General features: G+C 44.5%; 1 protein-coding gene across 3 annotated transcripts in view; it reads left to right on the top strand.

Annotated features, from left to right (window-relative positions):
• Nucleotides 1-23,828, top strand: part of NUDT9 (nudix hydrolase 9) — a 30,885-nt gene extending 7,057 nt beyond the window's left edge. Inside the window, exons 2-9 of one of the 3 annotated variants that reach the window (XM_075929558.2) lie at nt 5,282-5,551; nt 9,264-9,500; nt 10,724-10,819; nt 17,281-17,367; nt 19,922-20,033; nt 20,477-20,623; nt 22,077-22,161; nt 23,555-23,828. In XM_075929558.2, the coding sequence (XP_075785673.2) occupies nt 5,418-5,551; nt 9,264-9,500; nt 10,724-10,819; nt 17,281-17,367; nt 19,922-20,033; nt 20,477-20,623; nt 22,077-22,161; nt 23,555-23,718 (1,062 nt within the window). In that variant the 5' untranslated portion in view covers nt 5,282-5,417 and the 3' untranslated portion in view covers nt 23,719-23,828. Of the gene's footprint in view, nt 1-5,281; nt 5,552-9,260; nt 9,501-10,723; nt 10,820-17,280; nt 17,368-19,921; nt 20,034-20,476; nt 20,624-22,076; nt 22,162-23,554 lie in introns of all 3 variants that reach the window. The other 2 variants (XM_089778091.1, XM_075929559.2) reach the window with 2 other exon arrangements.
• The last annotated feature ends 1,109 nt before the right edge of the window (nt 23,829-24,937 follow it).

Genomic DNA, 24,937 nt, shown 5'->3' with positions numbered 1-24,937 from the left:
GTAAAGATAAAGATGTAGATTCCGTTTGGTGCCTTCACTGTTGTGGCTCCGGATTATAAAAATAGCTTGTGGAAAAATGATTCTTTGTGCATCTGCGTTGGAAGGCATTGTCAAACAAATTTTCTTTTCCTTCCTTTCCTGCTTTATTCTACCAGCAGCTGGCCAACAACCAAGATATTTGTGTGGACAGTAGGCTGAGAGAAGGCGTTTGTCCACTGCATCATTTGGGTTCTGTTGCATAAAGAGATTAAACATCTTTAGATTATGCCAAATATATGGAGACTTTTTTTCTTTCAAATTCTTATTAGTGGTAATGCACAAAACAGTATTTAATAAATTCTATTATACACAGCAACTTACTTTATGCTTATAGGTGATGCTTACTGGGTACCGGTTAACCAGTACCTGGGAGCAGTCTCCTGCCTGCACGGGTGAACTGTTGCTCCAACCTTGTGGGGTATGGGTATCCTAGCTTGTTTTCATATTGAGGAGCCTTAATCTGTATTCTACAAGAAAGCAAAGTGGTTTTCTTCTGTATGTTAATTAATTATTTTAAAAATTAATTCAGTGGGAGGCTTCCTTTGTTTTGTTTAACTATATGTATCCAAATACAAAACAATCTAATGCTAGTAGAATGACCGTTATTTTCTCAGTATTAATTCACTTATTTCAAGCCTAGTATCGAACAAAATAATTATTTAAATAAATAACTTATACATAAATAAAACATCAAATGTATATTTCATTTGCTCTGTCCCCTTTCACACACCCTGTCACCAAAGTGTGAGGGAGACGGAGGGCCCTGCACTCCCCATTCACAGTCAGATGTGACTCTCAGGCAGCAGGTAGAACAAAAGGGTTTATTTGCTGACAGGAACACAGCATAGAACAGACTTGTCAGCACAGAAAACAGGAACAGTCAGTACAATCCATTTTTGGGAAAGAGAAGCCCAGAGCTAGGAGCCTGGCTCTTTTCCTACATCCCAAACTAGGAATGTAAAATCCTGGTTAAACAGTTCACTGGTTAAAGCTTATGGGAGTAGGGGAGAGCCCTGTGTATAGGTGTGTGTGTGGGGGGGGGCTCCTGCTTCTCCCCTCTTGTGTGGGCAGCCGATTCCTGCTCTCAGCCAGGCAGACTGTTGCACTCTCAGCAACCTAGTCCTAGTCCCCCACACCCTGTCAGGTTCTTCCTCCTACCTTTCTCCTGCTTCCCAGGCAAAATGGGTCACACCTGCTCCTGGGTTCAGGTTACGAAGGGCACTGGCCATTGTGTGTGTGCGGGGACTATCACACCCAAAATTCCTATAATCATTTAGGTCGGGGTGGCCAATCAGTTAGACACAAAGGGTATGTCTAGACTACATGGCTCTGTTGCCAGAGCCATGTAGATTAGTTTATTAGACATTCTCAAATGAAGCCGCGATTTAAATTATCACCACTTCATTAAATTAAAATGGCTGCCACGCTATGCTGATCAGCTGTTTGTTGGCTCAGCGCTGTAGTCTGGACGCTCTGCAGTCGACATCAAAGGCATTTGTCGACCTCCCCGGTATGCCTCATTCCACAACAGAGCCATGTAGTCTAGACATACCCAAAGAGCTGTGGATAGTAGTGCAAAGAGCCACATATCCCTCCCCCAGACCCAACCCCTGCCCCCCAGCTCCCTTCACTCTAACCCAATGTCCTCCTCCTCCCCCAGAGCCGGGCACTCCCAACCCCCTCCCATTCTAACCTAATGCCTGGGTCTCACCGGAGCTGCCACTGCCACAGCCTCACACTTCTCCACCCAGGAACTGGGGTGCGTGCACAAAGCGGGCATGCGGCTCCAAGTGAGCCGTAACCCCGAGAGCCGCATTTCTGTGAGCAAAGAGTTGCATGTGGTTCAAGAGCCACAGTCTGGCCACCCCTGATTTAGGTATTGGTGAAGTTCGCAGGGAAATTGAGGCACAAACGTGGGATACTATAGGACAGTAGAACACACAGGCAACATAAAAAGGTGAATAAAATCCCCACTTCATCACACTCCCTCATCAGCAGTCTTGTATGTGGTTTCTGTAAATCTATTAGGGATGTGAACCGGTAATCAGTTACCCGGTAAACATCACCATTACTGGGTAATGTACAGGTTAACTGGTACCTGGTAAACCTAGCAGCAGTCTCCTGTCTGTGCAAGCGGAGGGTTGCTCTAGCCTCATTGGGTATGGAAGCATAAATTGACCACCCCGCACGCAGGGGTTGGTGGGAGGACAGGAGCATGAATTGGCAGCCCCATGGGATAGCCTTACAGGGGCGTACTTTTTGGAGGCTTCCCATTTGACTCCCATTGGCCAGAATCCAGTGAATGGGAGCAGTGGGATAATGAGCTTCTGGATAAGGGAGAAGCAGTGGATGTGGTATACCTAGATTTTAGTAAGACATTTGAAATGGTCTTGCAAGATCTTCTTATCAATAAACTAGGGAAATACAGCTTAGATGGGGCTACTATTAGGTGGGTGCATAACTGACTGAATAACCGTTCTCAGATGATAGTTATTAACTTCTGCTGGGGTCTGTTTTGGGACCTGTTCTGTTCAATATTGTAAGCTTTTTAAGATTGCAGATGATACGAAGCTGGGAGGGGTTGCAACTGTTTTGGTGGATAGGGTCATAATTCAAAATGATCTGGACAAACTAGAGAAATGGTCTGAGGTAAATAGGATGAAGTTTAATAAGGACAAATGCAAGTTATTCCACTTAGGAAGGAACAATCAGTTTCACATTGTCAAGGTTGTTCCCTACTTTTGTACGACAACTGCAGAAGTGAGGGCCCGCAAAAGCACCCCAAAACCTTATTTCTACAGGCTTTGGTACAAAAACTTCCCCCCAAATTCTAATACCCAGATTTTGGGGAATATCTGCTGCTACCATCAAGTGCTTTTAATCCCACAGCCAGGGGTGGACACTTGAAACCAACCCCAGGGATACTCTAAGCTCTTTTCCCCGAAAGTACTTAAAAAGAAAAGGGAAAATACAGCTGCAGTCTGTGGTAGCTGCTCCTAGTCAGAGGCATGCAAATACCCACAGACAGATTTTCCGGGACACAGAAATGAACCAATACCAGGTTAATTAGAAAAAGAACACAAACTTTTATTAGCAAAACAAAACCATAGTTGGAACCAGTGACTAGATTAAAAAGAGCCACCTATACTCCTGCGGGACCATCCCATCAGCTCAAAACTTAGTTACAAAAGAGAGAGAACCACTTTTAATAGCACAGACATCATTTCCACATCCCCAAACCAGAAAACAAATAAAACTTGACGGGCTAACTAACTTTGCCCTACTTACACATTATAAGAGGTCGGTCTTGTAGAGAGATGGGCCTTCCCATCTCCCTATTACTTGGAAGAAACCACTGTCTCAGACAAAGGAAGGAAAGATAAAAATTCCTCTGTCCCAGTTTGAAATCCCTACCTGCATTACTATTGGCATCACCAGATACCTGGCTAGGTTTGGCTGTTTTTAAAAGGAATACCATATCTCCTGCCTTTTGTCTATTTTTGTCCCTTTAGGCCCCCAATTAAAATTTTCAAAAGCACTTGAGTGACTAAAGTCACTTTTGAAAATTGAACTTGGAAATCTAAGCTCAGATTTTCAAAGATAATTAAGCTCCTAAAGTTGCCAACTCAGATCTTCAAAGATATCTATTTGATCTTTACATGTCTTTGAAAATCTAGTCATTAGTATCCTAGTCAGAACACGAGACCATTCTCATAACTTTGTGTAGGCGTTCCTTGTGATTTTTGGGTTAGCAATACTGCTCTTTGATTGGTGAATTTAGAGAGGTCTCTCCCTACAGTTTCCTTTTCCACCCTCCTTTTTTGTCACAGGTCATCAGAGAATCATAGACAATGGAGAGTAGGGTGAGTCCGTGCCTATGGTTAATGACTGGTCAGAGTGACTAACTTTATCAGCCAGTGGTTTGAATGAGCTATCTACTGCCATCTGTTAATCAACTGTAGGAAAAGGCTTCATGAGCAGACCTTATTTATATAGACATACCTACTTTGCCACAGAGATCAGTAGACACACTTGTTGTGTCAAGGTGATCAATTTTGGCTCTTTTGGGTTGAAATTCACTTAAGACTTGGAGCTGGGAGAATGAAATGTTATTATCCATATTGTATGATTAAAAGGTAAAAGACTTGAACTTAATATGACCTGGCTTAGTGTCTACCATAACTTGAACACTAAGCAGAGGATAGTGAGTCACATCTAACTGAAAGTCACAGAAGATGGACTGGTGGTGTAGAGTCTATTTGGGAGTCCTTTCTTATTCTTATTCAAGTAGGAATAAGAGATCCTCTGGAAAAGGCTTTATTTTCCGGAGAATCACATCTAGACTGGCGCTTTTCTCCAGCTTATCTCCAAGCCGGAAAAAAGCGGCAGCCATGTTAATGCAAATACCGCGGGGATATTTAAATCCCCCGCGGATTTGCCTATTCCAAAGTCTACATTAGCATCCCTTTTCCGGAAAGTGTTTAAAGGCAGAGCTGACTAGAATCAATTGAGAGACCTTGTCTTGTCTCAGTGATCGCTTGAGCAAAAATCATTGATAAAATCTTGTCTAGACTGACCTTGGACTCAACGTGCAGGCAATATGTGTTGAAGGGCAGTGCAAAGGAGGCAATGGTGGGGAGGTACCATATTACCTAGTGAAATCATTGGTGCTGAAATCACTAAGGACTGGAATTTGACCACAGAACTGACACTTTCTTAACAAAGACTCCATTTTTGCTATTTAAGAAGTAAATCAATGTAACAGAAAACTGCAACGCTCTCTGGTAACTTTTAAAAATCAAACTTTAAACTTTATTGAAAATATTGGATAGTTTGCAATTGAAAATATTTGACCTACACTTAAGGCAACTGATTTAATTTTGTGTAAAATTTTGCATAATAAAGGATGGCATTTAAAAAAAAAATGTTCAACTATATTGATATATGTTGGGAATGTTAGATAGCATGTAATTGAATAATCATGTAACCACATGAAATAACAGTAGTTACATGACTATTTATTAGTCCCTTGAAACAGGGCCATTAGCCAGTGGCATTCCCATTCCCACTCCCAGGGAGCCCACTGCCATTCCATGCTGCTGCCTCTCTATCAGAGGGGAGCCGGTTTAAAAATAGAGGCAGCAGTGTGAGGCAAATGAGGGGAAAAGAGGGGAGGCGGCCCCACCAAAAAAAAGAATTCAACATAAGATATTGAATAAATTAATATGGCTGTTCCTTGTAGGGAATAAGGTGGACAAGACGGACACATCCTACAATCAGATGTTTCCTACTTCATCTCCAGACAGTCCTGGTCACTGCATGGCTCTTGGGCACTGCATTCTGGGGAGGCGTAGTGACCTGTGAACATCCTGCATGTGATGGCAAGGTGCTGCCTGGCCCGGACTGTTGCTGTGGTATCTCTCACTGTAACTCTGTCTGCTGTTGCTGTCAGGTACCCTAGCTGCCAAGTCTTCCACCCACTGCTCCATCCTTTCAGACAGCTGGCTTACAGGTATTTACATTATGACACCACAGTGACATAATCCTGTTATTTTCAATAAATGATAATGCTAGGTTGAGGTCTGAGGCCTTGATTCTGCTAATATGTTTGTGACTGCTTAACGTCACATACATAAGAAGTCTCACTGAAATTTCTTATGGTGTTGTTCATGTAAAGTTATGTATGTTTTGGCATGATCAGGGCGTGTTACCCTGGCAGTCCATCAAACGTATTTCAGATACTAAGATCTGTTAAACTCAGAGTTGCAAATATGTGAGTTGCAGGTGCATATCCATTGAGTGAATTTGGCCCTTTGTTTGGAACAGTTTTGGTAAAATTCCCAAAAAGCAATACATGATTTTAATCCTGAAAATCTGTATGCAAATAAATTTGTCACAAGTAATTACCCTTGGAGACAAAAACAATGAGGAATCTTGTGGCACCTTGGAGACAATTTACTTCTGTACATATATTTACAGTTTTGGACTGATTATGAATCATGACTGACTCGTATTAATTTTTCATTTTTGTAGAGAAGACGTAATTTTACCAAATAATGAGAAATCTAGCTAGGAAAAGAAATCTCAGATGGAAAAGTTTGTAGAATCATAGCTCTGGAAGAGACCTCAGGAGATCGAGTCCAGCCCCCTGCCCAAGGCAGGACCAATCTTAACTAAATCAACCCAGCCAGAGCTTTGTCAAGCCGAGACTTAAAAACCTCTAGGGATGGAGATTCCACCATTTCCCTAGGTAATCCATTCCAGTGCTTCACCACCCTCTGAGTGAAATAGTTTTTCCTAATATCCAACCTAGACCTCTCCCACTGTAACTTGAAACCATTGCCCCTTGTTCTGCCATCCATCACTACCTTGAACGGCCTTTCTCCAGCCTCTTTGAAACCTTCTTTCAGGAAGTTAAAGGCTGCTATCAAATCCCCCCTCACTCTTCTCTTCTGCAGACTAAACAAACCCAAATCCCTCACCCTCTCCTCATAGGTCATATGCTCCAGCCCCCTAATCATTTTAGTCACCCTCCGCTGGACCCTCTCCAATACCTCCACATTCTTCCTGTAGTTGGGGGCCTAGAACTGGACACAGTACTCCAGATGCGGTCTCACTAGAGCCGAGTAAAGGGGAATAATCACTTCTCTGGATCTGCTGGCCACGCTCCTCTTAATGCAACCTAATACAGGCAGTCCCCGGGTTACGTACAAGATAGGGACTGTAGGTTTGTTCTTAAGTTGAATCTGTATGTAAGTCAGAACTGGCGTCCAGATTCAGCCGCTGCTGAAACTGACCGCCAGTTCTGACTTACATACAGAATCAACTTAAGAACCCCAGGCGTCCCCAAGTCATCTGCTGCTGAAACTGATCAGCAGCTGATTCCAGGAAGCCCGGGGCAGAGCAACTCTGCATCGGGCTTCCTGTAGTCAGCGCTGGTCAGTTTCAGCAGAAGCTGACTTGGGGATGCCTGGGGCAGAGCAGCTGGGGTGCTGCTGGGTTGCTCCAGTAGCGCCGCTCCTCGGTGCTACTGGATCAACCCAGCAGCACCCCATCTGCTCTGCCCCAGGCGCCCAGCAGACCAGGGACACGGGGAGCAGAGCCGCAGCGGCAGCGGGGTGCCGCGCCTCTGAGGCTTTGCCGGAGCAAAGCCTCAGAAGCGCGGGAACCCTCCGCTGCTGCAGCTTCAGTCCCGGTGCCTGTGGTCTGCTGGGGACGGTCCCCAGCAGACCACAGGCACCGGGACTGAAGCGGCAGCAGCGGCGGGTTCCCGCGCTTCTGAGGCTTTGCTCTGGCAAAGCCTCAGAAGAGCGGGAACCCGCCCGGTGCCCCTGGTCTGCTGGAGACGGTCTCCAGCAGACCAGGGGCACTGGAGCAGCTTACGAACGGGGCTTTCTCGCCCCAGAGCTCGCAGGTAGCAATCCACCACCTCGACCTCCGGGGCGAGAAAGCCCTGTTCGTAAGTGCGGATCCGACATAAGTCGGATCCGCGTAAGTCGGAGACTGCCTGTATGCCATTAGCCTTCTTGTATGGCAGGGGCTGCGGAACACAGAGGCTATGTTATTTCGGAATAAATTATTCTGGAATAGTTATTCTGGAATAGATTATTTCAAAATAGCACATCGACACTGCAGGGAAGCCTCAAAATTAATCTGAAGCAGGTTTCCCTAATGTGGACATGCTATCTCGATTTAGAGCCTGAGGGAGAATAATTTAGAATGGCCCTGATAAAGGGTTATTTTGAAAGTGCGGCAGTGGAGCGTCTACACATGCCTTATTTTGAAATATCTATTTTGGAATAGGCGTTACTGCTCATAGAATCTATTATTTCAAATGTTTTTCAAAATAGCGGAATTGCTGTTTAGATGCTTGCATTATTATTTCAGAATAACTGCCATTATTCCAAAATAACTTTGCTGTGTAGATGCACACAGAGTGACATGAAGACATCATTCTGTTGTCCTGCAGGATAAGTTTATATATAGAGAGATAAAACTAGCAAACTTACTTGGCATTGCTTGGGTCTTTTAGGGCAAGGAGCTGGTGATGTGGGGAGTGCAGGACACTGGGCAGGAGTTGGGAGATCAGGGCAGGTAGTGGAGGGGGTGGTTCAGGAGTCACGGCTGGAGATTGCATTTGGGGAGGCTTGGTGCAGGAGCTCAGGACAGGAGCCTGGAAGATGTGGAAAGAGGCTCAGGGCCGGGGTGGAGGTGGGGGGTGGATCTCACTGCAGAAGGCTAGGAAGCTTGTGCTCAAGGGAGATGCAGGATTCAGGTGAGGGGGCGTAGGGAAGGCTCAAGCCAGGAGTCTGGGGCCAGGGAGCTGGGAGGTCTGCTGGTGAAGATGGAAAGACAGATGCACAAACTGCATGTGTGTGTGTGTGTGTGTGTGTGTGTGTGTGTGTGATGTAAGTGATTAGTCAGCTACCCGATATGCATATGCTTATCAGGTAGTCAAGTAGGAACTTGACTAATTGCTCCCTCCCCCCCCCCCCTTGCTACCTCTATCAGGGAGAGGCAGCAAATGGGGGAGGAGAGGGAGCAGGAGCCAGTGCTGGGGGGAGCTGGCTTAAAAGCTGGTTCCCCCTAGCACCGTCTTCACAGAGGGCAGGGAAGGCAGAGGTGTAGCAAGGGACTGGGAATCAGCTGTCCGAGGTCACGCCTGGTGGCTCTTAATACATTTAAAAGGCAGAGCCACAGCGGGGTTAGCTCCCAGGGCTGGGAGCTAACTCAGTTTTCCTCCTCTTATTGACTAATCAATTAGCTGATTTAATGCTGTTTAACATCCTGTAGATAGTTAGATAATGTAATAGTTCCTGATGCGTGTAATACATAATACTTATGTAACAATGTAATGTAATTCTGATGAGCTGAATGATTCTGTAATTTGGAATGTCACCAATTTCCAAAGTATTTTAGAGCATATATTTTGCAATTTTACTCAGACCATCTAGTTTTTTTGAGGCACTTTGCTTTTACAAAACTGCTTTGTTTTGCTAGGACTGAAAAGGTATTCAATATAGATAGCATGGAAAAATGTTCTCCGATGTAATCAAATACAAATAAATCACTGGGCAGCTTGGAGTGGGTGTATATTTTTAGGCTTAATATATTACTACTTTAAAAATATTAAACACCATGTCTTTTGTCTTCTCTTTGCAATCCGGAGTCCTAAAACTTGGCATTAAATATCTTCATTAATATTTTTTTCCCCCTTTCAGTAGGTCAGTACCAGTACATTGTTTCCATTTTTATCCTGTCAGCATGCTTAGCGGTTACCATCCAAATGAGAATGTTCACAACAAAGCTCGCACCTCCCCATATCCAGGGTCAAATGTTGAGCGCAGCAAAGTACCTACTGATAAAGTGGACTGGCTAGTTGAGTGGGAGGATTACAAGCCTGTGGAATACACTGCATCCTCTGTCTTGGCTGGACCCACATGGGCAGATCCACAGATCAGGTGAGCATTGTCTGGCCAAAAGAAATTAGGGGTTCAATTAATGTGGTTCTGTTGACCAGTGTAGAGAAAGGATGGAGTTTGTTTTGAATATAGCTGACAGAAGTTTGATCTATGTTTGCTTTAAATATCTTTTCTAAAATTACACATGCACCTGATACCTGTGAAAGACTTACTAACATTGGCTAGTGTACAGTATAATTTGTAGAGGCTTTATGAACCATCCACACATCTACTACACTGCACCTGGGACTATGGAATTGGTAGTAATTTTTTTTCCTAGAATGAATGGGTGTACCTGGCACAACTAGATATTCAAATGAATCTAGTTCTGTAACACATGGACATTTCTATGATGGTCAAGGGGGTTAGTAACATGAGCGAGGAACTTCTCTTCGGGTATGTCTACAGTTGCACCCTCTTTTGAGAGAGGGATGCAAATGAAGACATTCAAAATTGCAAATGAAGCCAGGATTTAAATACAATGAGGTTTACCAGTTCTTTTGAGAGAAGGGTTTTCTCTTGAAATAACTGCATCTTAACAACATCTGTTATTTTGAAATAGCGCCATTATGCAAATGAAGCATAGGATATTTCAATCCCAGCTGCATATGCAATTTCGAATGTCTTCATTTGCATCCCTCTCTCGAAAGAGTGTGCAAGTGTAGACATACCCTTCTACATGGGATAAAGATGAGTGAAATCTCAATCTTGCTACACTGTCCTTTCAAACATTATTGATATTAGGGCTAGAACACTGCTGCTGCAAGCTATATGGAAGTAAAGAAGTGTTTCATAATTTATATATTTCCATTTGTTTGTGATGTGCTCACAATGCAATACTTGCAACAGGAGGCAAACTTATAACTCATAGTCAATCAAAGGTCTCCTCGTGGATTGTATCTATCACATTTCAAAGCTTGTCTGTTATTACTCATGGAAAGTGCTACCCTAAAGGTGGCTATTTTAAGAATTTAGTATGTCAAATCCATATATCACCTCTTAGAAGCATTGAGAGGTTCTACAATTTGCAAATACTGACATTTTAATAAGGCAGGGGAAAAGCTTAGAAAAACAGGGCTGCAAATCTGTTTTTTACATTTTGGTGAAAGAAGTGTCATTCTTGGGACATTTGGTGTTGCAGATCCTTTGGATAGCATTACAGTCTTTATAATTAACACCAGTTGTTTATTTAGTAACTTACTGTAACTATTTCTTTGAAATAGTGCCAAAAACTTTTCTCCCAAATTCAACGAGAAGGATGGACAAGTGGAGAGGAGGAGTCTGCTTGGCTTGTATGAGGTTGAAAATGGAAGGCCCAGGTAGGTGCTTTTACTTCTTAAGCTTCTATGACCAATGTCATTTAAGAAGGTGTGTTTTAATGACTGTTTGAATTAGGGATGTTAGATATCAAATAATAAGAATTCATATGGTTACTTGACTATTCTATCAGTTACTCAACTATTCTGTATTCCCAATGGCAGGGCCAGCAGCCAGTGCAATCCTGTTCCACTCCCAGAGAATCCCCTGCTATCCCATGCTGCTGCCTGTGTATCAGAGGCAGCCATGCTGGGTGCCAGGAGGGAGCCAGTTTGTGAAGGGAGCCAGTTTAAAACCCAGCTCCCCATGCAGATCAGCTGCCTGCCACCTTGCACTGCTGCCTCTGATATAGACACAGCCTCTGACACAGCTGCTGTCTGTGGGGAGCTCAGACCGCCCCTGAGGACAAAAGATGCTTCACAGCAGCCTCCCCTGCCCCTCCCCCACTGCTGCTTCAATCAGATAAGACAGCAGTGTCGGAGAAGGGAGGGCAGGGGTACCATGGAACCAGTGCTGATACAGAGGCAGCAAAGGGGGAAGGAGGTATGCGAGTAGTTAACCGATAAGTCTAGGCTTATTGGTTAATCATCTAGTTAACTGCTCATTGACATCCCAATCATAGAACTGGAAGAGACCTCAGAAGGTCATCTAGTCCAGTCCCCTGCCCAAGGCAGGACCAATCCCAACGAAATCAACCCAGCCAGGGCTTTGTCAAGCCGAGTTTGAATCTGATTTGGCGTGTTACATACTAGACAAAAATAGCACAGTGTGCTAACTTCATTGGTGCAAAGTCCCAGCACCAAAAAGTTGGCTTAAAAGTGGTCTGTAGAGGAGAAATGAGGTGGCTTGAAGTTAACACAACTCCCAAGATTGGAGAATGTATTGGATGCAGATTCATATACAGTAGGCTTCCGATAATCCGGCACCCTTGGGACCCAGGTGGTGCCGGATTATCAGAAATGCCGGACTATCAGGAGGTACTCTGGCAGGGGCGGGTCTCGTCGGAGGGGAAACGGGGGAGGCGGTGGGGGTGTGCCAAACCCTCCCTCCTGCTACAGGGAGGCAGAGCCTGCAAGCGGTGGAAGAGGAGAGGCGGCGACAGGCAGGCAGCCGCATTCAGGACGTTCTGATCAATTACACTCACTCCGGCTGGATCCACAGCTGACACGCAGTTAATGTACCTTTACTCTCTACTGCCTGGAGGAGGGGGGGCAGGGGAAGGTAGGGGTCAGTGGGGGAGGGGAAGGGGACCGGGGTGTGCCAAAGCAGCCGCATTCAGGACGTTCTGATCAGTTACACTCACTCCGGCTGGATCCACAGCCGACACGCAGTTAATGTACCTTTCCTCTCTACTGCCCGGAGGGGGGGGGGGGGGGCAGGGGAAGGTAGGGGTCGGTGGGAGAGGGGGAGGGGGATGGGGCGGGGGTGTGCCAAAGCAGCCGCATTCACTGGGTTCAACTGCTGCCTCTGTTTTTTTGCGCAAGCTCACTCACTTGATCTTTTGATCCTGGACTATTAGTCTACTGGTAAAAGCAGCAGGGACAGGGAGGGGAGATGATCTCTTGTGAGTTTCAGCAGCAGCCTGTCACCTGCGGATCTACCTGTTCCCACCGCCCCCCCCTCCCGGCAGTAGAGAGGAAAGGTAGATTAACTGCGTGTCGGCTGTGGATCCAGCTGCAGTTAATCAATTACACTAACAACTTGAAGCAGCTGCCGGAGCACTTCCGGGTTGCAGTTGGTGCCGGACTATCAGGCGTACCGGACCACTGGATGCCGGACCACCGGAGTTTTACTGTATGTGGGAGAATGTGCTGTAGGATATGTTGCATCAGTGCTTCCTTGCTTTAGTTTCTCCTAGCAGAACTTCTTACAGAAACACCACCTCCCCCCTTGAGGTGTAAGTCTCTCTCAGGATGCAGCAGTTCTCATTAACATAGTTTGTGCCTCTCTCTAGCAGAGGTGAATCTAGCACACTATAGTTAAACTGTTTATAAACACTAACATATAGAGCAGTCCTGAGCAAAATACGGCCGACGGCGAGATCCAGCCTGCCAAGCCACCGGATCCAGCCCACGGAGGCAGCAGGGAGCCCCAGGCAGGCTCTCCTGCTTGCCCTGCAGCCCCGCACACCACTCAGAAATGCAGCTTCCAGGCTCTGTTTCTGTTTTCAAACTGGAGAGGAGGGAGGAAGTTTCAGGAGCCGTTCAGTTATTCAATGAAGCACATGGCTAGGCAAGTTGGCTGGCTGACTGGGAAACGTTTTACGCTCTGCAGGTAGGCAAGCTAGTTTGGCAGCTGGCAAGTAAGTCTTTTGACCATAGCTTGCTTCTGGCTCCTCAGCCCTTTCCTGCCCCAACCCTCTGCCCTTCCCTCGATATACCCAAACCCTCTGTCCCCCTCCTTTATACCTTTACTGCCTCCCAGATCTGGCAGCCCAGTCTCCTGCACCACCGGATCCCAAACCCCTGCACTTCAGTCCCCTTCCCTAAGTGACAACCACCTCCTTTACCCAAACTCCCTCCCAGACTCCAGTCTCCCTCCTCCACCCCAATCCTCTGATCTGTCTAGGTCACTGTGGACCCTATCCCTGCCCTCCAGCGTATCTACCTTGCCCCCTAGCTTAGTGTCATCTGCAAACTTGCTGAGGGTGCAATCCATCCCCTCATTCAGGTCATTAATAAAGATATTGAACAAAACCAGCCCTAGAATCGATCCATGGGGCACTCCGCTAGAAACCGACCACCAACCTGTCATCGAGCCATTAATCACGTGTTGGGCCGAACAGTCTAGCCAGCTTTCTATCCATCTTACAGTCCATTTATCCAATTGATACTTCCTTAACTTGCTGGCAAGAATATTGTGGGAGACTGTATCAAAACTTTGCTAAAGTCAAGATATATCATCCACTGACTTTCCCATGTCCACAGAGCCAGTTACCTCATCATAGAAGCTTATCAGATTGGTCAGACATGACTTGCCCTTGATGAATCCATGTTGACTGTTCCTGATCACTTTCCCCTCTTCCAAGTGCTTCAAAATGGATTCCTTGAGGATCCTCTGCATGATTTTTCCAGGGACTGGGGTAAGACTGACTGGTCTGTAGTTCCCTGGATTGTCCGCCTTCCTTTTTTTAAAGATGGGCACTACATTTACTTTTTTCCAATCATCTGGAATCTCTTTCAAAGATAATGTCCAAAGGCTCTGCAATGACATTGCCAACTCCCTCGGTATCCATGGATGCATTAAATCCGGACCCATGAATTTGTGTATGACTAGCTTTTCTAAATAGTTCTTAACCTGTTCTTTCTCCACCAAGAGCTGTCCATTTCCTTCCCATACTGCATTACCTAGTGCAGTAGTCTGGGAGCTGACCTAGTCTGTGAAGTCAGAAGCAAAGTAAGCATTGAGAACTTCAGGTTTTCCCACATCATCTGTCAGTAGGTTACCTCCCTCATCCATTAAGGGCCACACACCTTCTCTGATCACCCTTCTATTGCTAACATGCCTGTAGAAACCTTTCTTGTTACCCTTCACATCCCTTGCTAGCCGCACTTCCAATTGCACTTTCGCTTTCTTGATAACTCCCCTGCAGTCTCAAGCAATATATTTATAGTCCTCCCTAGTCATCTGTCCAAGTTTCCACTTCTTGTAAGCTTCTTTATGATTAAGCTCACCAAGAATTTCCCCAATAAGCCAATCTGGTAGTCTACTATATTTGCTTTTCTTACTGTGCATCGGGATGGTTTCTTCCTGTGCTTTTAATAAGGCTTCTTTAAAATACTGCCAGCACTCCTGGACTCCTTTCTCCTTCATGTTAGCATCCCAGTGAATCCTGCCCATCCGTTCTCTGAGGGAGTCAAAGTCTTGGAAGAATGCAGCCTCAACCACTTTCCAAAATCGTAGAGTGATCTCCAGTCAAAAATTATTGCCCACCTCTGCTATAAAGAATAGGTCTCCATGCTTGTGTTTTATGCATCAGAGATGAGATTGGAAAGTTAACTAGCAAGCTAAGGGCCAGATTGTGACCTTCACCAACCTGCTGGTAAATAGCATTTCTTTACTCTTCTGTTGGACTACCCACATAGCCAGCCCATGTGTAAGCTAGCAAAGACTGTGAAGAGCTGCTGTTGCAAAATGGGGTTGGGAATGGGCTGTTGAGCCTCTTTATGCCTGTATGCAGGCATGTAGAACTAGTTCTGCAAACCCATCATAATTGTCTCCCTAAACTGCTCCTGGATGATACTGCTACATTCTCTATCCTCCTCATGCTTTACCATGGGGTAGGAATGATTTAGAACCCTTGGAAGAGTTGTAGTCCTGTGATTGGAGGTGAGACTGCTTTAATTCTCTGATACCATTTAATTTTTCCCATGTCTGGTTATTTAGACCCCAAGGTAAAATTATGTCCCCCTAGAGTTCCAGGATTCCTTGCTATATTTTAAAGCTAGAGGACTTAGCCTGCGTTGCTCAAGTCCTTCAGGGCAGGGATCTAGTACGGGGAGTGCAAGAGTCAGGGCAGGGAGTTGGGTGTAGAAGGGGGCTCAGGGCAGGGGATGGTGCTGCCCACTACCAGGTGGGGAGGGGATGAAGGACTTGGGGGTGGAGGCTTGGAGGTTTGGGGGATGTAATGCACAGGGGTTGCAGGATTCAGGATAGGGGGCTGGGCAGTCTGTGGGAGCTCACCGGTTCTGTCCACAGTGATGGTGAGCTCAGCACTGCAACTTCTCCACTGCCCAGCTCCCGGGGAAAGCTGCTTAGACCAGCCCTCGGGGGGCAGAGGAGGTGTCAGTGTAGATCTGTCCCAGAAGGCCCTTTGAGGGTTTTGCCACCAACCCTGGTAATTCCTGGTAAGCCCTGGTCATGTGGGGCTGTGCTGATCAGCCCTAGTGGAGCTCCCAGTGGGGCCACTGTGGTTGAGGGCCAGGTAGAGGGGTGTTGGGGAGGAGGGGCCACTTACCCATGGCCGGTGACCAGCAATATGAAGAGCTCTGGCCCCAGCTGGCAACTGTCCTCTGCGCTTGCTGCCCCCAGTGATCATTGTGGAGCATAGTTGTCCCTGCTCTCAGTCCCCTCCCTTTCCATGTTATGGGAAATAGACCCATTCCCACCACTTCCTATTTTCTGGGCACCACCAAACCCTGATCTTGGTTGAAATTAGGGTAAGAGGAAGCTGCATGCCAAATTTGGTGCTCTTAGCGTTTAGAAGGAGTTCTTGAATAAATGGACAGACACACAAACTCCTAAATAAATATATACTAGCAGATGTACCAAGCGTTGTTCGGATCTATAATGGAAGGAAAAATAAATGAAAAATATACATGTGTTATTTCAATGATTGTATTTTTCAGAAATGAAGGTTAGAGTGAGAGTTCGGGGTGAGGAGGGGAAGGGGGTATGTGGGCTTCAGGCACAGGGTTGGGAGGTGTGGGGGGTTTGGTGTGGGGGAAAGTGCTGAAGTCAAGGGAGGTGGAGGACTCACTACAGGGGGCTTCTTGGCACAATCCATGGCAGCAAGGGTGGAGCTGCTCTAGCGGCGACTTCTCCTGGGGCTGTGAGCACTCCACTGCCAATGTGCCTCTCCCCATTGCCCTCCTCTGTGGTCTACAGGCTGTCTGGTGGGTACCAGGCACTGGAAGCTGCCATCCACTCCAGAGCCCCTGATGGCCTGCAGGTTTTCTGGGGATGAGGCTCCAGGGTCTGCCCCCAGCCTCCAGCAGCCCCCTCCACCCACAATCCTGCAGGCTGTCTGAGGAGGGAAAACTTTCCCCGTCCAGCTGTCCCCCTCCCACACACAGCCTGCAGGCTCTGTATGGGGAGGGGAGGCTCAAGGTTTGGGGCAGGGGAGCTCCTTATCCATGTGCTAGCAGACAAGCTGGCAGAGCCCCATCTCTACTGGCCTCTCTCTTGGTGCTGCAGCTGCCCCCAGTGGTCAGTCTCATTGCATTCCTCCCATCTCTTGTGCCGCTCCCTTTCACATTCCTCCTCTCTCTGCCCTCTCCCTTCCCATGTTATGGGAAATAGTACTATTCCCAGCACTTCCCATTTTTCCGGCACAACCAAATCCTGACATTAGTTTAAATAAGGGTAAGAGAAAGCTGCATACCAAATGTGATGGTCCTAGCTCTTACAGTTTAGGAGGCGTTTTTGAACAAATGACAGACTCACTCTAAAATATAGATAGATCCAGTATTATAGGAGTTTACAAAACAACGTATTGTGCTTTTCTGTTTGTGTTGTTTTGTCAAATTCAGGAAATGTAATGGAACTTTATCTCCAATAAAATGTTTAATAATTTTTTCTATACTTTTGTGGGAGAAACAGAGAGGCTGAGGTATATTTGACACTAAGAATATTACAAAATGTTACCCTTTTCTTTCCTTGTTCTGTAATTCCTTATTATTTGCATGAAACTGATGTCCCAGAATTTGTACACACTGACTTCATATGTACCTACTTCTCTCAGAAATCCTGGAGGCAGGACTGGACTAGTGGGTCGAGGATTATTGGGGCGCTGGGGACCAAACCATGCTGCAGATCCTATTCTAACTAGGTAAGGGATACAGGATCAGAGGATGATATAGCAGCAGAATGTAAAAGTTGTACTCGTGTGCATGTCAGGTACCTGCATAGTGATTGTTACTTATGTCAGTTGGTTTAATGAACTATTAGACAGATGTTTTATTTTCATCTTTGGAGAGGAGGAATGGGAAGTCATCAGTCAGGCTAGACCATCACTTAAACTGGGAATGCTGGCTTTAAAAAAAAAAAAAAAAAAAAAGAGAAACAATGCAAGTAGCAAACCACTGTAAGGAAGTATTAAGAAGATGACCTATGGAAAAGTATCTGAAAGCACAGCGGTATTGCAGAATGCCTATTATCATCATAGTATGCCAATGGGCTTTCCAGTGCCCCATGTAAAATTATTGGATATCCTTTTTTAAAGTTTGTAGGTTTGAAATTCACAACTAGTATGGCAGGATCTGTTAGAGAAACCTTAGTTAGCTCCAGCCCCAATCAGGGGAAATGGATTGGGACTGGGTAAATAGCCTGATGCTTGCCTGGTAACTGACTATACCTGGCAGCCTCCAGCAGGAGCTATAAGATTGGGAGAAAGTGAGGAAAAAGAAGAGGGTGGAGACCGGGAAAAGAAGATGGAAGATTGACGCTGCCATGGTCAATCTTCTGAGGTTCAATTTATCATGTGTAGTATAGACCTGCTAGAGTGAACTCAAATGGCACCTCCATTGGTGCCAGTACTCCTGTTCCTCACAAGGAGTAAAGGAAGCTGAAAAGCCCATTTGCTCCTATTGACCTTCCGCTGGGAAGGTCACCAGGAGCAAAATATAAATTATGTAGCTGGAGTTGCATATCTTACTTCTACCTTCCCATGTAGCATAGTCCAGAACATTGGGAGGCAGGATTTCCCTAGTCTGTTTACTGGCCAGGGCCCTGGCAGGTCAAAATGTTATAAAAAGGCTATATATACTTGGAAACTGATTGTGGAGACTTGATCATACATTAAGAGCAAGGGTAATGAGTTTTATGGGCCCATAGTGTGTAGGCTCCAGGAATATTCCTGACCAAGGGGCCCTGCTCCAGCAAAGTTCAGGGCTGGGTCTCCCCCTCAACCCTGCCTGCTGTACCCACACACCTCCCCTGATGTATTTCCTGGTCCTTCCTGCTTGCTGCCCCCAAGTAATTTGAAAGGGCCTAGAAGACCCCTGTCACCACCACTGTGCAGTGCATCAGGGCTAGAATGGCATCCTGTCTTTTCTGGCTCTGCCAATGGCTGCCAGCACCATCCCTACAGTGTGTGTGTACATGACCTCTGCAGCCACTGGGAGCTGCAGAGGCAGTGTCTGCAGGCAGCAGTGTGCAAAGACCCCCTTAGCCCACCTTCCTAGGAGCTGATGCCAGAGGGGGGTGCCTCAGGTAAGAGGCTTAAGCTTAATTTGGCTCCCTTGGACCTATACAGTTTTTAATTATGTGATCATGTACTATTTAATTTCCATCACACCATTGCTTAATCCAGTTTACAGGATGGGTAATGCTCAAGAAATGAGGCAGCAGATCAAGTTTTATTTTTATGATCATCATTCGGTGTATCGCCATGGTTTATTTATTGCATACCATCCAAATCCTATTCTAAGTACAGCTGGTCCCCAAGTTATGAACGAGTTACGGACCAAATACTTGGCCGTAACTCAAAATGTTCGTAAGTTGGACCCCATTGAGTTACATTGCGACCGCGCTGTTTGTAAGCGCGGGTTGCATTCATAACTCGGGGACCACCTATTACGACCACTTGATGGTAGGTTTGGTTGTAAATGCTAATGGTCATAAATCTACTGTTTGCAACTCGGGGACCGACTGTACATAATTATTACTTTCATCATGGGCTTTTTATGCTGTTCATCACCATGGTATAACCCTAATACAAGAATACTTAAGAAATATTATAAACTCCCATAGAGGTGAGAAGAGGGCATTATTATTCCTATTTCACAGATGAGAAAAATAAAGCAAAGGCATAGAGATTTGTCATAACACACACAGTGAATCAGTGGAAGCGCCAGGATTAGAACTCCGCAGTAGCTAGCTGCCAAGCCTGTGCCAGACCATACTTCCTTAATGCCAGAGTATCTGAGCAACCAACATTTCTGTTAACTGTGAGTATTCAGCATTCTTACAAACGAAGTCATCTCAGATATCTAAAAGTGGGCATGTAGGAAAGGAGGAATGCACAATTTGTGTAAAAAGTTTTAAGTGACTTGCCCAGCATCACCTAGGAATGCTGGCAGAGGCAGGGATTGAAACCAATCATCAAGGGCAGATTTCTGGCAGAGGCAGGGATTGAAACCAATCATCAAGGGCAGATTTCTGGCAGAGGCAGGGATTGAAACCAATCATCAAGGGCAGATTTCATCTTCCTTATCACAAAATGGTCTATTCCATTTTACAGTCCTCTGCTTTATTCACCGTACCTCATCTTTCAATCTCAAGAGCAAATAATGCAGGGCAGAAACAGTCTAATTCTTTTGATGACCCTGATTAATTCCAAAGAATGGAAAATAATTTCCTTGCTTATTTATGATTCCCTGCAGGTGGAAGAGAGATAGCAGGGGCAATAAAATAATTCACCCTATCTCTGGCAAGAACATTTTACAGTTTGTAGCAATCAAGAGGAAAGACTGTGGGGAATGGGCCATTCCAGGGGTAAGAACTAAAGCACTGAGCAGATATTACAATTATTATCTATTAAGGCTATGAAAATTTAATTAGCATTAAACAGCAAATGTGCATTTCCTCTGAATGACTTTCTTTTGTGAGGTATCTGAGGGCACTTTAGAAAGCATCAAGGAAAATTAAAATGTTTTATCAAAAAGACTCTAAACTGTTATGTTTTCTTTTTATTGTCCTGGTACAAGATGGTATTTGCATCTAACTAGAACTACTCTTTTGGGCTTTTTATTTATAATGTCACACTTTTTATTATTGTAGATTACTGTTGGTGTCCATAACTCTTTACAAATGTATTATAGCTAATTGAAGGATTTATAGTCTAACACAGACAAAAAGAACATACAAAATAAAGAGTAGATGGAATAATGAAAATAGGCAGAGGGATATCAACATTAGATGTTTTTGTTTTTGTTTAGGGTATGGTAGATCCGGGAGAGATTATTAATGCCACACTGAAACGAGAATTTAGTGAGGAGGCCTTAAACTCCTTACAGAAATCCAGAGTAGAGAAGGAAAAGGTGGAGAAGCAAATGAACAGACTCTTCAACCAGGAACATTTTGTGGTAAACCTTTTTCCTTCTATGATGATCTTTTATGCTATTAAAAAATGTCAATAGAATGTATAGGAGACTGAATTAAAATAGTAGCAGAATGGTTTCATCCATGGCACCACTGTACTCTACTGTGGGAGTGGCTTCTACTTCGGTCCTTTGACTCTTGGAAATATCTTTAAAATTGAGAATATTCTGAACTTTAGTATGTGTGGTTTTCTGACAAGGAACTTTGTTTTCGTATCAATCCGTTGCATATTTGGGTGTAGAATTGTAACATGAAAGAGAGCGCTTGATAGAGTCCTGCTTATCTGGGATCTACACTCTGGAAAATGAATAGTCTGGAAAAGATCAGTTACATCCCAGGTTTATGTATCACTTTCTCAGAGAGATTTATATATTGTTTTGATGGCCAAGTAGAATTACTGGAGGTCAGAGATATGCAAATCTTCTAGTTACAACTTCTTAAAATCCTTGTCTAATGTGGGTGATTACAGTGCACTTATACCACTTTCTGTTTTGGTCCCTTAATGGGACCAAATAAATAAATTGTGTAAGGGACTTTGTCACTATTCCTGCTCAGGTTTGCAGTAAAGTCTGCTTTGCATTGCTCTGGGCTGTGGAATGAAGATAGGGAATTGATAGAAAAGAGAGCTTTGGACAATAATGCATCTGTTATGCCTCAGTAGCTACTAGTGTCTCAATAGACAAATATCATTTTAGATGTGGAAGAAAGTCCAGGATCATGGATTATTTTCCTCAGGAGACATTATAAAACTTTAATAATGGAGAGGGACCAAAAAAGAAACCATTTAGTTGAAAGGACAGCAGTCCAATCAGATATTAAAAAAGAATTGACAATGTTAACAAGCTGTTAAAATGTTAATAATAATTTTTAAACCTTATTTTTCCTCTACTTTGCAAATTTTCGATGAACTTTTTAATTTCAATGAAAAATGGTTTAGAACTTTCAGGAAAACTTCATTTGTTGTGCAAATGCAGAACAAAAAGACATCCCCTACTCCACGGTGCTTGCAATCAAAGTATGAGACCACTGGATGCAGATGGGGAACAATGAGAAAATATTGGTCTTCATGATAGGTCATAATCTCAGTACACCAGTAAATTGTTGTCAAGATTTTGTCAGCATTGTGAGAGAGGAGTATTTTAAGAAGAGTTTTGGAGTAAAACAATGAAGTGGCTTTGTGAATGTTATAAAAAAAACAAACCCTCCTTCCATGTCTGAGGCAGCATGGGAAAAAAATCACAAGTGTTTGTTTGCAAATTTAACAAGAAAAGCTTTTGAATGTCCTTATTCATTTTAGGTAGCAGATCATGTACTCCTCCAATACATTGCAAACTAGTACTTTTTACAGCCATTCCTTAACCAATGATTAGGCCTTTTAAGATTCTCCCTCATTTAATTTAATATTATGGCCCTCAGCTTACGCTGTCGTCTTCTTAGGTGTATAAGGGATATGTGGATGATCCTCGTAATACAGATAATGCCTGGATAGAGACAGAAGCTGTGAACTACCATGATGAACCTGGTGCGTATCCACATTTTTACTTTTTAGCAGTTGCTCCTTTAAACATGCTATCTCAAACTAAGTGGAAGGTGATAGGTGCTGAGATGCACCTTATTAAACTAAGAGAAGTCCTGTGGCACCATATGGACTAACAGATTTATTGGAGCATAAACTTTCGTGGGCATATACCCGCATCATCAGATGCTCCAATAAATCTGTTAGTCTATAATGTGCCACAGGACTTCTCATTGTTTATGCAGATTCAGACTAACAGAGCTACCCCTCTTGATACTTACTAAACTATTGTCTAATGTGAAAATTAGGTGTAAATCTATGGAACAAAAGTCACTGGATGCTCTTTTTCCGTGGAGGGGTTCAGCCATGGCACACAGTAATCTTTCTTCTCTAGATCAGCTTTTCTCAATAAATATTCACAAAGGTTAGTTGGCTAAATTCAGGCCCTGCCAAAGAGTTTGCAGGAGCCTAAGATAGCACTCTGTTTGGCTGCACTGTGTGTGTGGGCAGCTCCCAGCCAGGACAATGGGTGAGCGGGCACTGGGCAGCATGGGGCCCAAGGCAATCAACTGGGCCCAGCTAAATTATATTAAGAAAGATAGGTGCTTTGGAAGTATGTCTACTTCAATTGAAACATATTGGAAAAGTTGTGAAATCTGAGCTTAATTTTTAAGTGTTTTTAGTATAACTTATTGCATAGAGACCAAACATTTAACTAAGTCTTGATCTTACTACAGAAGCTTTTTACATTTGGTTTATTTTTCTGTCCCATCATGAAAGGTGGGAGGATGGATATAATTTTTCAGAGCTGTTCCAGTGTAAAGGACTCAGTGCTTGTTTATATGCATTGTTTTTAGTGAAGACCTTTAAAGCATCTATTTAGCACAATGCAGGGGCTCCTGGAACCTGTTGGGGGATCTGCTGCAACCAGGGGATGGCCACTCCATCCCCAACCTACCCTGTCCTCCAACCTTCCATGGCTGGTGAGGGACCACTTGAAGACTGTGCCAGCCCAAATCTGACCACTCTGCGGAAGTCCTCTTCAGCTCCAACTCAGCTCTGGCTCAAACCAGCCAGGGTGAGGGGAGGGACACCTATCCTGCCATCCCAGCCCTTGAGCTGCCACAGTGGAAGAAGTGCCTTCCTTCCCCTACTTCCCAGCCCAGGTGCTGTTGTGTGAAGTGAGCTGGGAGGGGGTCCTCTCTTCTCACTAGAGCTCTCATCTTCGGGCAGGAAGCTATTTAAACGGTTAACCGATTACATATAACTTTTAACCAGTTAACTAATTAAATGGGATTTTACATTCTTACTGCAGCAGAGAGTAATGGAACATGCAGGATAGTGAGAGGGAAGACAGAAAATAAAAATCTTTTGTTAATTTTTTTTGTTTCTCAATCAGGTGAGATGATGGATAACTTGCTTCTGGAAGCAGGAGACGATGCTGGGAAGGTGAAATGGGTTGATATCAATGAGAAACTCAAACTATATGCAAATCATGGTGACTTTATCAAGCTTGTAGCCGAGAAATGGGGAGCACACTGGAATGAAGACCCTGTTCCATAAAGCTTATGGAATCCAAATATAAACTGAAACTTTATTTAGAAAAAGGCCATCTTTTGTGTATTCAGTTTTGTTAGTTTTCAGTACTAAGAATAAACTATTCTTACATATTATTAATTGTCTTTTGGTTCAAAAGCTGTACTAAATGTGGTACCTAATGGTAAATATATCAGATACAAAAAGCAAAAGGTATGTAGAGGTACAGTTGTGTGTGCATGCTCCAGTTAAATAGCTGAAATACCTTATGACTGCAAAAAAAATGGTCTGGTAGCACTTTATAGACTAGCAAAACATGTAGATGGTATCATGAGCTTTCGTGGGCACAGCTCACGAGTTTTGAGTTTAGCATGTGCAGACCCAAAATAAATAGGAGAGAAGGAGGGGGAGGGAAAAAAGGGGTGGGTGGGAGAGATGGCGCTAAAAGGAATCAGTAAGTATCTGAAGATTGATTCTTATCTGCTTCATTTTAACTACCCAAAGTCAATTGATAGTATCATTCCTGACATAGGAGTCTACACAAAGAGCTGTTTGTACCTTCAATGTCTATTAAGTTGATAGTGCCCCAACTATCCTTCATCACCATTGAGTCCATTAGCATGTGAATTGAATTTGTGGATGAACTCTAATTCCAATGTTTCTCTGTGTATCTGGCTAGTAGAACTGGTTTGTGACAAAACAGCCACTTGAAGATCTTTTAAACAGTGATTAGGAAGATTAAGGTGTTCCCCAATAGGTTTCTGTATGTTTCCTTTACGCATATCTGATTTGTGTCCATTGGTTCTTTCCCACAGAGACTGTCCAGTTTGTCCAATATACAATAAAACTCCAGTTGTCCGGCATCCAGTGGTCTGGCACTCCCGATAGTCTGGCACCAACTGGAACCCAGAAGTGCTCCGGCCAGCCGGACAATTGGAGCCGCTCTGCGCCGCTTCCCCACACAGACTGCCACTCTGCATTACAAGGGACTGGGCAGCCAGTGTCTTGGGCAGCGGGGAAAGTTATGCTGGGATCCAGTGCAAGCCAGACTGAGTGCTGTAATGGTGATCCTTATTGTTTTACTGAGTAGTTGATAGATTTTTTTTGTATCGACTACTTGAGTAGGAAAGTAACCCAACTCAAAAAGTAATTGAGATAATGTCATAGTGGTGTATAACCATAATGGTCTTGATCAGTGGTCACCAACCTTCGGGGGCTGCCGGGCGCCCGAGGGCAGGGCCACTCA

This window comes from Pelodiscus sinensis, chromosome 4, assembly GCF_052426305.1.
Source record: "Pelodiscus sinensis isolate ZL-2025 chromosome 4, ASM5242630v1, whole genome shotgun sequence".
In the NCBI taxonomy this organism is placed as follows: domain Eukaryota; kingdom Metazoa; phylum Chordata; order Testudines; family Trionychidae; genus Pelodiscus; species Pelodiscus sinensis.
This window is presented reverse-complemented; position numbering and strand designations above follow the sequence as displayed.